Source organism: Passer domesticus, chromosome 1 (genome assembly GCF_036417665.1).
Source record: "Passer domesticus isolate bPasDom1 chromosome 1, bPasDom1.hap1, whole genome shotgun sequence".
In the NCBI taxonomy this organism is placed as follows: Eukaryota; Metazoa; Chordata; class Aves; order Passeriformes; family Passeridae; genus Passer; species Passer domesticus.
Window position 1 is genome coordinate 126,924,836 of NC_087474.1, and position 16,471 is coordinate 126,941,306.

At 42.7% G+C, this 16,471-nt stretch overlaps 2 protein-coding genes across 14 annotated transcripts in view; one reads left to right on the forward strand and one right to left on the reverse strand.

The window, feature by feature from the left end:
* Positions 1-325: 325 nt before the first annotated feature.
* Positions 326-14,452, reverse strand: LOC135280293 (uncharacterized). 13 transcript variants are annotated; one of them, XM_064388149.1, is made up of 9 exons: positions 13,041-14,452; positions 6,981-7,089; positions 6,151-6,272; positions 5,247-5,389; positions 4,341-4,506; positions 3,061-3,167; positions 1,887-1,980; positions 1,715-1,794; positions 326-1,118 (listed from the first exon to the last, which is right to left on the reverse strand). In XM_064388149.1, the coding sequence occupies exon 1, from the start codon at positions 14,450-14,452 to the stop codon at positions 13,766-13,768; it is 687 nt and encodes a 228-aa protein (XP_064244219.1). In that variant the 3' UTR covers positions 326-1,118; positions 1,715-1,794; positions 1,887-1,980; positions 3,061-3,167; positions 4,341-4,506; positions 5,247-5,389; positions 6,151-6,272; positions 6,981-7,089; positions 13,041-13,765. The 13 variants fall into 13 exon arrangements, with proteins under 13 accessions (XP_064244219.1, XP_064244188.1, XP_064244201.1 ...); XM_064388118.1 differs by having other exon boundaries at positions 6,151-6,672; XM_064388131.1 differs by having other exon boundaries at positions 6,359-7,089.
* The window catches only part of SGK3 (serum/glucocorticoid regulated kinase family member 3), a 54,973-nt gene continuing 52,839 nt past the window's right edge, over positions 14,338-16,471 (forward strand). Inside the window, exon 1 of the mRNA XM_064388071.1 lies at positions 14,338-14,501. The gene's annotated coding sequence lies outside the window, so the exon portion shown is untranslated. The remainder of the gene's footprint in view (positions 14,502-16,471) is intronic.

Below are 16,471 nucleotides of genomic sequence, written 5' to 3' on the forward strand. Positions count from 1 at the left end.
TGGCAGCTCCTGAGAATGGGCACCATTCAGGGCATGGTCCGGTGACAATCCTGTGCTAACCCGGCCTGCATTTTGAAGAAATGTCACAAGAATTTTTCCATAACATTGGAAAAATGTTGTCTGGAGCAATCTAATTTTTCACATATGGGAAATAAACACTTCTGTTACCATTTAATAGCACTTTGTTCTCAATAATAGAGAGCACCCTGATGAAATAATTCACTTGTACTGTCAAAGCCAATGGAACTTATGATGTTTTGTTTATTCTCCAACCAGATGTTTTATGAAAGCACTCTGACTGTATAGTAAAAAACACTTCTCCTTACATTAATTTCACTGATAAATTATATTCAGTAGAGGAATCTATCTTTTATGGTGGCTTGACCCTAATTAACATGGATATTTTTGATGAATGACATTTATAAGTTTTCCAACTATATGCAGACTTATGATCATGATTGATTGCCCAAGCAATTTCTTCAACAATAAACTTTTATTACAGAATCTTTGATAAAAATCACAATTCTCTGGCAAACTAATAATTTATGGAAATTAAATGCATCTTTATTTACAAGCTTTATACACTGTATCTGGCAAACAGGATAAGGAAGTTCTGTGTTGTAACGCTGAATACAGATTACACAAGTAACTAAATCTTTAAGCAGTCTTAAAGGAAAATTCAGGAAATACAGTGTCTGCCTGGTTGGAAAGTACCCTGCAGAGTGTAGCAATGAGTCCTACCAGATATCATGGCAAGAGCCGTGCTGTTTTCACAGGCAAACAACAACATCACAGTCAAGCAAGTAGGATTGAAGATCACACTGATTACAAAGTTAAGTCTATTTGTAATGGGTCAGAAGAGTGATTAATTGTCAGCAACAGGACATACCTGAACTTGTGCCACTTCGTTGATGAAAGCCAAGCACTGACAGTCAAAGTACTGGGCATTCATTTCAGGACCAGGATGGAAGATGTAAAAACTTCAGTTTGATCTTCACCCAGTGCTATTCTGTCTCTTCTTTGTCATTTACCCTCAGGAAATGGGTCATTCCCAGGTCAAAGCAATTATTTTTCAGAGGCACTTGTTTCTTTGGAAGAGCAATGACAGAAGTTTCCAGCTGAACAGAAACAAAAGGCTTGTGCAGCATGCCAAAGAACAGATCATGATAAACTAGAAGATGGTCTGTGTTGTCAAGAAGTGAATGTTATTACCAGCCTTCAGCCACACCTCAACATGCCCTTCAGAAAGGATAGCTGAAATCTGGTGTTTTCTTCATTAAAACCCTTGCAGAGCTATCCTGCCTAGCCTGCAAGACTAGCAGTTTAGCCTGACCTGGCTCTGAAAGCTCTATATGTACACTCAAGAAAAAAAGGAGAGAGAAAACAAGCGTGAGCTAGAGGGAAGATGGCAATATCATCACACCCCACCATAAATGCAACATTTTTTTATTTAGATGTGACAACCTAGCATGTAAAAAGCATGTGTAGATCCACAACTGGATAGTACTTATGATAGCAGTATAAGGAGAGTACAACAGCATGTGCTCCACTGCACAGAGCAGCTTCAAGTGTTGTGTGGGCTCTTTACTTCTTGCTCCTGTTTAGCCAATTTGGCACTCACTTCCTGACCACTGCTGAACATTGTATCCTATTTTGCCCTAATAAGCACCTAAGCAGGCCTTGTTAAAAGCCCAAGCGCTCACCACCACGCTACCTGCGGAATTCCGGAGGGGTGTTGGTCACAGGCCTCCTCTTCTCCTGGTCCTCAGAGGCAGCGTGCAGCCCAGCAGTGTTCTGGAAGGACAGGAATGACCACTGAGCAACTCTGGCTTTTATGAACCTTTGGGTTAATTAATAGTTAGCCAATGGCAGTCAGAAAACAGCACCTGACTTATCCTGGGGACCTGGGCTGGTAACTCGTGTCCTGGATACATCCAACTGAATAACTTCCACATCCCTCTTCTACTGCCTTCCAATGACCTCCAAAATTAAAAAATGTTTTCCTTCAGTGCTTTCACAGAGTCAGAGCTTGAACTGCTGCCATTGCACCAGGTTCAGCAACTCACACCACTATTAGTTGTTCTCTGTTAACACTGATGTCATTCCTACACGACTCCAATTTTGGGCTGCTCAAAGTGTGGAATGTGTGTTAGCAAAACATTAATGCATTAGGAAAACAATATTAAAAGAGAAATACTGGGCAGAGCTTCCAGTACTAATTACAACCATTCAAATAACCTGCTCAAAGGCTTTGCTGCATCAAAATCAATGTTCAGGTGGTGGTTCAGGTACAGCCCAGTCCAGTGAGAACAGCTCTACAACTGACTCTCATGCTGGGTCAATCTCAACATCCAAGACAAGCTGCTCAACACTGGTTTGGGTTTGTTTACCTATGCTTCCCTTTTATTTCTTGGCTCAAAATCCAGTTCTGAGGCCCTATCTTGAAAACATTTCAAATTGATTTCACATGCAAACTCCTCGGCAAAGTTAAAGCCCCACATTTTTTCACTCTGAATATTGCTTTGAGAATTGATGTCAGCACAACTGGCAAACAAAATGGATTCATCAGGACTGTCAGTGTTCAGGAACTGTCAATAGGAAATCAATCTTTAGAGCAGCAGACCGTTATAAAAAAGGAGAATGTAAGTGTTATTAGCTTAGATGTGTAACCTGATTATATGGAAGCCTCAATGGCAATTACTGTGAATGTTTATCTGCTTTCCATAGTGCTCTGTCAAATACAAATTGAACAAATGGTACAATCCCATTACACTAAAAGATAAATGCCTCAAAATAAAATAGGTTGAGCACCTAACACACTCACTGTCCTATTGATTTGTATGTTCACAGTGTATGCAGTCACTGATCTCATCAGCTGTTAAAGGTTTACTTAAATCTGTATAACAATCCCATGTATTTAAATGTCCCAATTAACTATCTGGTTCCAAGTGAGATTCTCTCTGCAAATACACAGTTTAAAGAAAGAATAGCATTTCCAGTACAGAAGAATTGCCAAGTCAAGGATATAAATGGGGGACAAAGACATCAAATGCTTCTTACAGAGAGCACATAGCAGTGACGCCTGGCTTGCAATTATGCTTCAAGTTTGGAAGTATTTAACAGGTTGAGAGCCTGTGTTTTTCAGAGTTGAAGACAGAAGAGAGAACCTGATGCAAAAATAGAAAATGGCAAAATGGTGGGGGGTGGATCAACTAGTTAAAAAAAAAAAAAGAAAACCAAACAAATCTACTCTATCCTTAAATTTTCTCCTGAGGGTTTTTAAACTAGATATTATAACACTTCAAATTGAAACAAGATGAACCCTCCCAACTGGTTTTCTGCCCTGTTCTTTGGCAACTGAGCTGAGCATTATATCCCACCTTCCAACATGCACAAACAGCCTTACCACCAGCAGCCAAATGTTCTAATAGTTTCTAGTTTTCTGATAGCTCAGAAGGTTCTTGGTCCTTTATGCACCCATAAAGGTCTAAACTACAGCTCTTGTGTTCATTCATTCCTTGCAGTTCACTAATAACCTTCCAGTAAGTGGCATCCTCTACTACACTTCCTTGTCTTGGATGTGATTTCTAAGTATTGAAATAAGTGAAATAAGTGAAAAGGAGTTTGTAAAACCAGAGAAACAGGTGCTTACTGCTGGGCAGGAATTTCTGAATTTCTTTGAGGAACATCTTTTTCTTGCATCTAATGTAAAACCACTGACAGTAACAATGAAGATGTACTACCCAGTAAAAAAAAAAAAAGGCAATTTTTTTTTTTGTCTTTGAGAAGTATTTTCCTGTTATGAACTCATTGGCTTCTACAATGGAAAATGCGTAAAGGGACTTTTAATTAACTCTTGTCCTCACTAATTTTATCAGGAAAAAAAAAACCAAAAACAAAAACAAAAACCCAAACAAACCCCCAAACCAACCAAACAAAAAACCCAAACCAAACCAAAAAAAAAAAACCACCAAATTGCTCTTGGGGACTTTGCCATTTCTGGTCTATATAACTTATTTCCACAAAACTACGGATGGTGTGTACCTCTCCCCGTACCACGCTGGCAGTCCCGAGCCGCGGCCGGACGGCGCCGTGCCCGCCGCGCTGCGCTGGCTCGGCTCCGGCAGCAGGGGTCAGCAGAAGCTCACCCAGGGAACCCTCCCACCATCCCGGGAAGCGCCGTGCTACACGCAAGAGACATCGGGGCTGTGACACAGCACTGCTTTGTCACTCCGCTGCCTTTCTTCTGACCAACCAAATCACGAAGAGCAGCGGGCCGAGCTGCTGAACATCCTGCGGGGTTGTACACCGCAGCAACAAGCAGGTCGAGCTTTGCTTACGCGCTGGTAATTCATTTGTGCCTGGCAAGCGTGGGGGTTCCCAAGACAGATGCTGCTCTCGAAGAACGTTTTGTGCTGGAGGATGACAGGACACCGTGATTTGCACTTGGAGAACGTGAGTGCCTGTTCTGAGGTCCGGAACTCTTGAGGCGAGTGGATCAAGTGACTGCAGAGGAAAGATCCTCCTTTTAGTATGACTGTACTATAGAGCACTGCATAAGGGTGACTCAGGGGATAACATTTTAAGGAGAGGTTTTTCAAATAAAATCATACTATAGGCAAGCTCACTACTCAGACTAAGAGCTCTCTGCAGGTACAGCAGGAGAAAGCTCATTCACAGGCAGAAAGTTTGAGATTCTGTCGATACAGAGTACGTCAGGCATCCTATGGGGAAGGCTTTCCAGATTTAAATCAGAGCAAACCTAGATGAGTAAAATAAAGTATCAAACAAGTTGCACAACTTGATAAAATAACAAGAGAGTGAAAGAGAGACAACTTCAATGCAGCATCTTTGGAACTCTCCAGATTTCTAGATAATATTGAATGAGAAGGAAGTAAAAATCAAAAATAATTAAAAAAAAAATCTGAGGTTACATGTGCCCAAGCCATCTTGATCCAAGGAACAGCAAAGTGAAGAAAAATCACTTCAGTTAAACAATGACCTTGACTCCAAAACTCAAAAAAACAAAACAAAAGAAACCCCAAAACCCCCCCCCCAAAAAAAAAAAAAAACACTTGGCAAAAATGTCCATGAAATCAAATTACCAAATAGAAAGCAGGATGGGGGAAAAAAATCCAATGATGCGAAAGCAGAAAGTAAGATGTAATAAAGGGGATATAAGGAGAGCACTGCAAGTGCATTATTTCTGTTGGGAATGTTTTACAATGCCAGCCCAATATGGTTACCTGTTTTCTCTCAGTGAGGGCAGAGCATACACAGGAGAAGAAGGGATAGCTGTCTGATCTTGGCACTTGTGAGTTTTGGTACCCTCTCACACTGCACTTTACAATCAAGCTGGCAGAAAATGTACTGATCCGATACTGCTGTGCTAGATAGAAAAGCCATGATTATAGCAAACTTACGTAACCACAGCATATGCAGAACAGCTGGTCACTACCAAATTGTAAAACCATATCAAAATGAGGTTATGCAGGCATCTGTCCTCAGTCTGTTCATTAATTACATGCAAGATTATACTTAACAAACTTGTGGGAAACATTGAGCTGGAAAGAGTTGCAGTCACTTTGAGGGAGAAATGTAGAGTTTAAAATTCTCTTGACAAGTTAATGAAATAAATAAGATTAGAAATTAGCATATATAATATTTTATTCTCACTTATAATCACAGGATAAAGGAGCTCATTTAATGGAAACATTTTGCAGAAAGGATCAGGGCCTACAGTGAATCACAAACTGATTGTGAGTCAGCCACGTCATATTGTTATGAAAAAAGCAAAGCCTTTTAAAGGATTCAGTGAATGAGTGTCACAGGGATACAAAAGGATCAACATGGCAACTTGCAGCAAGCAGAGTGTGTGCTAGCACCTCATTTCAAGAAACATAAGAACCAACAGGGAAAGGTCTAAGCTAAATCAACAATAAAATAACCATGATCTAGAAAAAATGAAGTTGAGAGAAAGAATGGATGTCGTCATGTAAGCATGCAAGAGCAAAGTAACTGAGGCAGGTAACTGTGAGTCAAAATCTCTGTAAAGAATCATGATACAGACATAGAGAAAATCAGAAAAATATGTTAGAGATACTATGGCTTAATGAAAAATAGTCTGCTCTACTCACAACGCTTTCCTACCTTCCTATTTGTGAATATGATTGATAAATCCACTCCTCTTTGTCCTGTTAAGCTTTGTTCACCTCCTGTTTACACCAGGAGTAGACAGCCCAGCGCTCAAGGTGAAATTCAGGGGAGTGTTCCTGACGAAGACAAACAAAAACACGCTACATTGAAAAATAGAAAAAAAGCTAAATTAGAGTTTGAGAAAAAGAGACTGAGAGATTACCTTTTGATATGTGGGTTAGCAGAGCTGAAAGGTTTAGCTAGTGCTATAGTAACCTACAGAGCAAAAAACATTTGACTGAAGCTGTTACCCCTCCAAGAGCATCATTTCCAACTCGGCTCTTCCAAAGCACTTCACCTGCTCTCTGCAGTGTGGGAAGAAAGAAATGCATGTGGAACCTCTGATACAGGGTCTGGCAGCAGTCTGGCAGAGTGGGAAACACCAGCTCCTCAAAAGGGAATTACAACAATGCCTCTTCCTTGTTGCACAATACCAGACCCCTCAAAGAAGGCCTTCTGCAGGTAAACCTACTGCAGCTGCCAGAATAACACAGAGAAGAAAGTAGAGGATATGTAACTGCACCCAAAGCATTGTCTTTCAAGTCTAGGTGTAGGAAAGACAAATAAATCTTTAGGAATAGATAGGATCTAAAAATTCTCTAAAGTGGAGAACCATTTTTACCACTGGTTTAATACTGATTTAGGTTTATCTAATCCCTACTTTAATTACTGTGCCTTGGTCACTCCCTACACTCCAAACTCTTCCCAAACAAGCAGCCATCTCCTATGGTGTGCCAAAGGATTTCTCATAAACTTCCAGCAGTTGCCACCAACAAATAAATTACCTCAGATGCAGAAAGCTACTGATGTTTGAAATATTCTCTACTGACAGCAGATCCATGGATTGCTGGTCAGAACACCTGGGACACTTGCTGGGTCTTTCCTGCTGGAGCTCTGCAAAATTTGATTACAGAATGGATGCTTTTAGCCTAGAGTTACAGCACACTGAAGACTTCAGGGTATAGTAGATATCTCCTACTCACTTGCACAGTTCAGCTACCCTTTCATTGTATGCCCACTAAATTTCACTATGCCTATGTCTGTGTGCAAGATTAAAACAAAACAAAAAAAAATTTAGTTACTTCAGTTCTTTCCCATTTTGCCATATGGTTGACATGTCATCCATTTCCTTAGTCTGGTTGCATTTGAATTGCATTACAGGGCAGAAGAGTTCATAGAACAGAAGACAGAAAAGATAAGAAAGCAGAACAACAAAACCAAAGGAAAACAAAAATTTTATTTAATTTTTAAGTTGTACTTTTGCTATCAGCAGAGCTGGAAAGACTGCCTGTTAATGATGAGTAAGCATTAAGTAACAACACTTCCAGTTGACACATATATAAAAGAATTCACATATAGAAACTTTAGTAACCCTTCCACTTCACTTGGAAATGGATTACAGCTTCCTTACAGTCTTATAATCTTGCCCACTCAAAGGGCTTATTCTCTTTTTTTAAAGGTTTTAGACCCTAACTCCTATATTAATACAGATAGGAACACCTCCATGAATTTGTGGTAGGTTTTGGGATTTTGTATCTGTGAAAGCTATTGACTCATTGTTGCTACTTCCTGATAACTCATGGGAAACACATGAGGCAGGGGTTTTCATGTTCCCCAAAACGGCAACCACAGCTAGGACGGAAAGGAAAAAGGAGAAGAAACAAAAAACCCATTTCATTAAATAAATTTGTTTTCTATGTGGGATATTTTCTTGAAGTGAAACTTTGGTAAGTTAATTCAATTTCATCTTCTTGGAAACTTACATTGTTATATCACATGTCACTTTTCCCCCCCTATACCACTAAGATTTAATCCCAATTCCCTTTTATACAACTGGTTGAAGAAGCAAAAGTAGACTTAGGGTTTGACTTAGGGTCTCTAATTTACAATCTGCTTATTTTTTTACAGTTTGCATTGAGTAAGATGATTATATGTCCTCTCATATTTTGTTTGCTGTATCCTTTTGATTTCTATTTGGTGGTATCTTGATATAACAATTATGTTTCACCTTTGTAATACATCTCATACTGCCCTTTTTTCTTGTATCTTGTTGTAGAGAAATAGCTTATAATTCTTGGCTGGATGTTTGAGAATTGTAATTTAATATATTTAAAGTAAATAGTTTCAAATTTTGAAAACTATTTTAAATTTAAAAATAATTTAAAAGAGCTTTTTACAGATTTGAAAAATATACTGTCTTCCATTATTTTAGCTAATTGTACTTGTACAGGTTGACTCTTAGATGCTGTAGCCAACATCACTGATGTTTCATGTGATAAATAGTTCACAGCAGCAGGGATCCTGAATGCAAAAAACATGCTCTGCTTTGTATGCAAAAATTTAACAGGATTGTGGTGTGAATGGGATGGGTGTTACAGTGCATCCAGCAACAAAAGCTGAAGGGCAGCTAACCTCGTGGTCTGATTAAATTTGAACTTTACAGAGAACACATTAAAGTGTGAAATAGCAACACAATATGTCACAACAGTTGAGTAAGAGGATATGATTGAGGAATAACAAATTTTAGTTTTGGAAGAAGGGAAAGAAAATAAAGTGTGATTACTACCTACCTAGACAGCGGATATGATGCTTAATTGCACACCTCTCACCATTCCAGGGAAAGAACTGTATTTATTCACTTGAAAACTGTCCCCAGTTAGGGGAAAAGGGGAAAAGCAACAGTGCTTACATGCCCTGAAATATCACCCACAAACTTGGCAACACCTTGCACCAATGTTCATCATATCCCAGGATCAAACAGCAAATGACCATTATTTAATAACAACTAAGCTTAGGAAACATGGCTCTGTTTCCACACCTCTGAATATCTGTCCATGAACTCCAGTTCTGCAAAAATCCCATCTAGATTTACTCATGACACTGACAAGTACAAATAAAGCATGAAACTCAAAGCATGCAACAGTGGAGGAAACACAACCAACCCAAAGTAGTGGCTATGAGAAGAGTAACCCTACTCCTCTGTACCTGCTGTGACTTGGGTGTTGTAAAGGCCTAATGGCAATGCTTTGGAAAAGATGATTTTTCCTTGAAGGCACAATAAGAGGTAGGGATCCCCAGATGTGATTTGGTAATTAAGTTCGTGGAACTCAAAAAACCATTTGAGTTTCTTTTTACTTGACATTTGTGTTAAAATTTCGTCTTAATTGCTGTGGTCCATGTTTCAAATGTTCATTAAAATGTGTTATACTACCTTATTGGAGGAAAGCATTTTCAGTTCTATACCTAGTATGAATATTAGAAATATGAACTGTTAGCTAGCCTCCTGAAGATGAACTTCATAATTCCTTCAGGAACTTGCTGTAAAAAAAGGGAATTTACGTGCCTGAAGACAGGAGCCTCTTCATGAACATGGATTCAGTGGCAGATGAATCCATGTCACAACAAGCCTTTCTCGTGATACGTAATCATTGATTTATTGCCTGGTTAGTATGTGGTTGTGGGGGATCTACCCAGCCTGAGCATGTACTGTCAGGTCTGCTCAACAGAAAGCCAAGGTAAAAGGTCACCTTATATAACTCTGCTCTCTGCTTCAAAAGTTTTTTAATTTTTATTCCACTAGTCCTTGGTCAATCTCTATTTCTTTCATCCCTACTTTGGCTCATAGCTAGAGCGCTTGTTACAAGTCTACATCATCTAACAACCATTTGTCTTTGCAATTTCCCTCTGAAGTTCAGCCTGTGCTATTACGTGGCTTTTTCATGTGGGAGGAGGCAGAAGTAGGATGTATGAAGGCAGAGTTGCTAGGGGGAAAGAAGTGCAAAGGGATGAAAGGCGGAGACATGCAAATAGCTGAAGCAAGAAGGAGAATGAAACAAAGTATAGCAAGAAGGCAGAAGTTCTGGTGACCTCACAAAAGATGTTTCTCCCCTTTGTTTGGCTTCTCATAGTAAGATAACAATGCACCACATCCACAACTACTGAGTTACTACACAAAGGGTTTACTCTGACCTCGCTCTGTGGACCAGACTGTTGATATTGACAGGAGTTTTGTTATCCTTTAAAAGCAGAATGTCATCATCATAATCTGTTTTTTCTCTGTTTTCTCTTTCTGTATTGGTGGTGCTTTTAGGTGTGCTGTTCAGACATTGACCTGAGTGTAGTTAAACAAATCAACCTGTCTGGAAGGATATGCATAAGAGAAGAAAACAAACAATGGAGCAGACATGAAGAAACAAATGAGGCACATCTATTAGCTTTGTTTGCTCAGAAGCCAGCCTGAGACTGATCTTTTAAAGATTTTCTAAGTTTAGTGCTTTCTAGTATAGAGGACATGGCATTAGGGACCTTGAGGGTGTACTTGTGTCCTCCCAGTGGAATATCAGAGCAAGAGGAAAAAGCCATTCTTATAGGAAAACTAAGATGGAAGAAAAGGTTGGCTGTAGTGGCAAGTCACTTTTTCCTTTGTTTCCTTTGTTTCCTTTTTTTAAATTTTTTAAGAGGCTTTTACTGTATGTGAACTCTTTTACATTGAAGTGAAGATGGTTAATTTTCTCTTTGATATTTAAGTTTTCTGCTGTGTCTGTACAGGATTGTAATAGCCTAACTAGCAACAGAAAAGTGTCTGGTGGAGAGAAATAAACTTGGAAAGAGCATGACCTTTCCATTGCTCAGGAACTCCACCACCGTGGCTGCATCTGCACACTGTAGTCCAGACTGGAAACTTTTCCCCAGGCTGCCAGCATGACAACCCATCACCTGCAAGAGGACCATGTCTTTCTCCAGTTGCCTAGTTTGTGCCAAAGTGTATGTGAAGCAGGAAAAAATGAATTATATCAGGTCAAACAAGGATTTGTAGTGTTTTTACACACACATGCACACAAAAAGGAGAAGAGACTTCCAGCACTTCAGACCCCTCAACTGATAGAATATGCTATTTACAGTTGACCTTTTGTGTTCCTTTGTGCCATCTCTCTGGTTTTTTAAGTGCCAGGAAAACTCAACCAAGAGTTTCTTGTTATTGTTAGTTAACTGAAGTGGATTTCACTCAAGATAGATGGTTTTTAAAAAAAATTAATTTCTGGTAAGGAATAAACAATACAAGTATACCTGTTAGAGCTTTGGAAATAGGAATTCTGTAGGCACTTTATGCTGTGTTTAAGAAGCTCAGGTATGTTGAGATGATACATCAGATTATAGGCTACTTTGGGATGGAACAGATTTTTCCTTGTTAGGAAGGGGAAAGAACATTTTTTTTGTTCTTAGTGTTGTCCTGATATGGGAGAAGATCTTTCAAGACTTTTTCCTCATTCAGGTTCTTTGCGAGAGAAGGGGAAGGAAGGAATGGTTACATCTATTATTCAGTTCTGTCTCTGCTAATTTAATCCAATGCAGAAATAGGGTTCTGATACTGACAGATTAACTCCTGAAAATCTAGGCCTTACAGGAAATGTTTAGTTTTGTTAATCAAACCCTTTCTCCCAAGTAATAATACAGCTAGAATCATTCATCACTTTTTAGCATTACTTCTGCATAACAGGGGTGGGTCTCTTGAATGGGTCACACTGCATAATCTTTTTGTCTGGAGATTTGCCTTTTGGAAGTTGTCCTGAAAATAGTTTTCTGTGTGACTGTATTCTAAATAATTACACATGCAAGATGGATCAAGGACACCCACGTGTGCTAACATAAATGTGTGCAAGCCTTATGAGAAACATAAGGTTAGGATGATCACAGAAACACAGAATCATAGAATAGTTTGGAAGGGACCTCTAAAGGCCATCTAAGCCAAACTGCCTGCAATGAGCAGAGACATCTTCAGCTCAATCAGGTTGATTAAAGCCCCATCCATCCTGAACCTGAATGTTTCTATGGATGGGGAATCTACCACTCACAGACAAGCAGCCTGTTCCAGTGTTTCACTACCACATTGTAAAATTTCTCTTCCTCATATCTAATCTAAACCTACCCTCTGTCAGTTTAAAGCCATTATCCTCTGTCCTATCACTTCCTGCCCTTGTAAAAAGTACCCTCTTCAGTTCCCTTCTAGCTGCCCTTTAGGTACTGGAAGGTGCTATAAGGTCACCCTTCTTATAACAAGCCCAACTCTCAGCCTTCTTCAAAGGAGAGGTGCTTCAGCCTCCTGAACATCTTTAAGGACCTCATTTGTCTGGACAAAGGTTTGTTGCAACAGGTCCATGTCTCTCCTGTGTTGGGGACCCCAGAACTGGATGCAGCACTGCAGGTGGGGATCTCACCACAGCAAAGAAGTGAGCAGAATCCCCTCCCTCAATCTGCTGGCCCTGATGCTTTTGATGCAGCCCAGGACACAGTCAGCTTTCTGAACCACAAGCACACATTGCTGGGTCACATCCAGCTTTTCATCCACCCAAAGTCCTCCTCCACAGGTCTGCTCTCCATCCATTCATCCCCCAGCTTGTATGGTACCAGGGATTGCCCCAGGTATAATGTCTTGCACTTGCTGAACCTCAGGAGATTCCCGTAGGCCCAGTTCTGGAGCATGTCCAGGTCCATCTGGATGGCATCCTGTCCTTCAGGCCTCTCAACAGCACCACTTGGCTTGGTGTCATCTGCAAATTTGCTGAGAGTGCACTCGATCCCTTTTCGATGCCATTGGTGAGGACATTGAAGAGCACTGGTCCCAGTATGGATCCCTAAGGGACATCATTTACCTCTGATCTTCACCTGGAGATTGAGCCATTGACCACTTCCCTTGGGATGCAATGAATTTTAGCTGCAGTCAGGTAGCTGGGCATAATGATGGGTTAAAACAGTATTCCCTCTAAAACATGGTAGCAAAATCTCTGGATGAAGAGAGGAAGTTTGCATGAAACATGACCACCTTGGCAAGAACTGCTTATACCTACCTTTCCTAAAAGAGGTGGCTTTCAGCTGTACTTTTTCATATCACTCTTTTGCTTCATTGAAAGCTGGGAAGGAAGGAACTATCCAAACTGTACTGAAGGGACATTGTAATTTAGGGATCATTCTTTTAAGATGTATGACAACAGATAAACAATACCAGACCATCAAATTGAGCTCATTCTCTGGGATTCACTTTTGCCCATACTATAGTCTCTGTCTTTCCAGCATCTCAGGATGCAAGAGCTGTGCTGTCCTCAGCAGTCTCTTCCCTTCCTCTTATTACCACTCAAAAAAAAAATTCACCTGTGCCCTGGTTGTGCTTGGAAAAGTCTCCCTCATCTCAAATCCTCTCACTGAGGCCTGCCTGGAAATTCTCATCATTTTGTGAAGTGTCCGAGCTGGTGCCATCTCCTAAAGTGTGACATGCGGGGACCTCAGTTGGCCATACCCAGAACCATGAATCTGATAGAAGTGTTTTGAGGCTGAATTGCACAAATTAAGGGTGAGGTGAGTTTTGCTGTGCTGCATCCTGTGGTAACTTGTGGAGAAGAAAGTGTGCCAGGAAGCATAGAAAAGCAGCCAAAAGAGAGATAGCAAATGTTGCTTGAGACGAACTGATAACTATTTTTACCACATCCTACTGTGAGAAATGAGCACTGAAGCTGATTATTGAGAAAAAAGGCAAAATAATGCTGACGGGACAGAGTGAGGAGGATGCTTCTGTACCCTAGCTGATGTCTCCGATGTCCCTCTCCTCCGTCCTGCCCGACTGATGTGCTTTTGCCGCCCAGATGGATAAAATATCGGCATTTAAAGCCATCATCGCTTTCAGTGCCAGGGTGTGAGCGCTCTGCAGCGGCGCGGGGCAGGCTCCGTGTGTGTCCCGATGGGGCACAGTCCCTGCCAGCGGCCTGGCAGCGCCGTCAGCTCGGAGCCCGCTCCCGAGGGGCAGCCCGGTGCCGCGTGTGGGGAGCACGGCGTCGCCCGCGATTATCTGCCGGTTTAGCGGGAGGATCGCGGTCATCCGAGCCTGGATCGCGGTCATCCCGCGCCAGCCGGCAGCCGCAGGCTCTGCGCTCCCTCGGGCAGCTGCAGCCGCGGGGCCCCGGGCGGGAGCGGGGCCGGCTGCGCGTCCCCGCCTGACCCCGGCTGCCGCCGCCCGGGGGGCGCTGCTCGGGGCGGGCCGGCGGCGGGGGCGGCACCGACAGCGACAGCGGCACCGACAGCGGCACCGACAGCGACAGCGGCCCGCCTGCGCCGGCGGGGAGCGGCGGTGGCCCGTGGCCGCCCCGGGGTGCGCGCAGCCCCGTGAGGGGAGCCCGTCATCCGCGGCCGCGGCGGGAGGAGCGCGGCTGACGCGGCACGGCGGAGGAAGCGGCAGCTCCAGCGGGCGGACGGGCGGACAGACGGACATCCCCGGCCCGCCCCGGCCGGCGGAGGGACGGAGGGCCGGAGGGAGGCAGGTACGCGGTGCAGTCGTGCCCTCTCCCACGGCCGGGGTAGAGGGAGCCCGTCCGGAGCCGCGGAGGTTCCGCGGCCGCGGGGACACGGGACTCGCCCGGGGACAGGGACTCGCCCGGGGACGTTTCGCTTCCCTTTTGTTGCAGCCCGAGCCGCCGCACGCCGCCGGCGGTCCCGGGCAGCGGGCTCGGCGCGGCCCTCGCCGGGCTCGGCGGAGCGGCCGGCGCTGGAAGTGCTCCCGCAGGAAAGCGCCGCTCCGCCCGGCGTGCGGCTCCAGCGGCTGCGGTCCGCTCACGGGCAGGGGGCAAAGTGCTCGCAGGCGGATCAACAAACAAACATGGAGAAACTTCTGCTGCCCCCGCAGCTGTAATTTTAGATATTGTGTATGCAAAGAAGTTTTAAAGTAATTTAGTATTTCACATTCTCCTATTTTTTTTTTTTTTTAAATTTCCACCCTTCTCCAGCAGTGTTACTGGCTCCTGCTGGTACTCTTGCCCTAATGTTTTCACTGCGTACATATGTAGTTTTACAAACTGTGCTTTATTTTGCATGGCTGGCTCGGTGTGGGAGGGTTTACTTTCTGGGCTGCAACTACGGACACCACCAAACTCCATTTCAGTTCCACTGCTTAGCTCCATAAAGCTATGCTGGAACCAGGCATTTAAGAGGTGAAGAATGGCTGGGCGTTTACATTTCGAGCAGGTGAAAGAGCTCTTTTCCAGAGTCCTTTACCTCTGGCCCATCAGGATGAGGAGACCCTGGTTAGCTCTGCTTTGTGCCTTGCAGAGGCAAAGCAGTGAACGCGGTTTGGGTCTGCAGTCCCTCTGTCTGGTGGTCTCTGTGCCAGAGAAACAAGGGCTGGAATTGTCTCTGTACTCGTTTAAACACCTTCAGCATGAGAGAAGGTTGGAGGCAGGGAGAGAATTAAACTAATGCTTCCTCCTCCTATGCAGAAGAAGTTGCAAAGTATTAGTGCTCCCTGCACAGATGTTTTATGGGAAGGAAAAATTCTGACGCAGGCTTGAGGGATTTGAATTAAGGAGAGGGGGGTCGAGCTTGAAGGAGTAATATTCACTTGCATGACTTTTTACTTGCAGGATGTGCTTTTGTGAGCATTGGTCAGAGCTCCTTGGCTTCCCCTTGCTGAGACTTACACGCTCCTGCAAAGCTTTTCTTTTAAAATCTGAATTCTCTCAGGCTCTTTCCCTTAATTTTTGAGATTGTATGAAGGGCAGAAATATGCACTAGTTGGCAGCAAAAATCAGTTAGTGATCGCTGTATTTCTCTCCAGTAAGTGCTACAGCCTCTTTATTATGTGGTCTAAGCATTGAAATAGCATTGACATTTATACTGGACACTCAAAATTGATGTTGACAGCCCTTGCATTTAATTTCTTTCATGCAAATCTAATAAATTCAGTATCTATTGTAATCTTCAAAGGGGATTAAACATTTCCTGAGGGAAAGTTATGTGGACTGCTGAATACATGGGCTGCATCCAGAGTGCTGCAGGACGTGTAATTCATTGGTTATGTTGTTCTGAGGGGATCTTCATCCTGATAATCAACAACCCATAGGAGTTCTTGCTTTTTATGATCAGTGTGTGCATTCTCATTCTCCAGGGACACAGGTATCTTTCTAAGGAGCCTGACAAAGCTGGATGTTCAAGTCTTATTGAACAGAAGTCTTCAAAAGACTTATGGGGGTACAATAATTGGGTGGCTCCTAGTCCACTCTGCTTATAAAATAATGTATTTCAGAGAGCTAATAGTTCAAGTTTTAAGATGTGAACACTTTAAAATCACTACTCTGTTCAGTTTTTGACTTGTTTAAAGTCAATCCACAAGTAGGTGGATAATTTGACTGTAATGGCATGTGTTTAAAATAGTGATTGGTGGTTTTTAATATGCAGAATTGCTTCAGCCTAGCTAGCTGGAGTAGCTGCAAGCCTCCAAAGCTGACTTGACCCAGCA

What these genes read in the sequence shown, in the direction of transcription:
- LOC135280293 (XM_064388174.1), bottom strand. Translation starts at nt 14,452, where the DNA reads ATGTCCGTCTGTCCGCCCGTCCGCCCGCTGGAGCTGCCGCTTCCTCCG.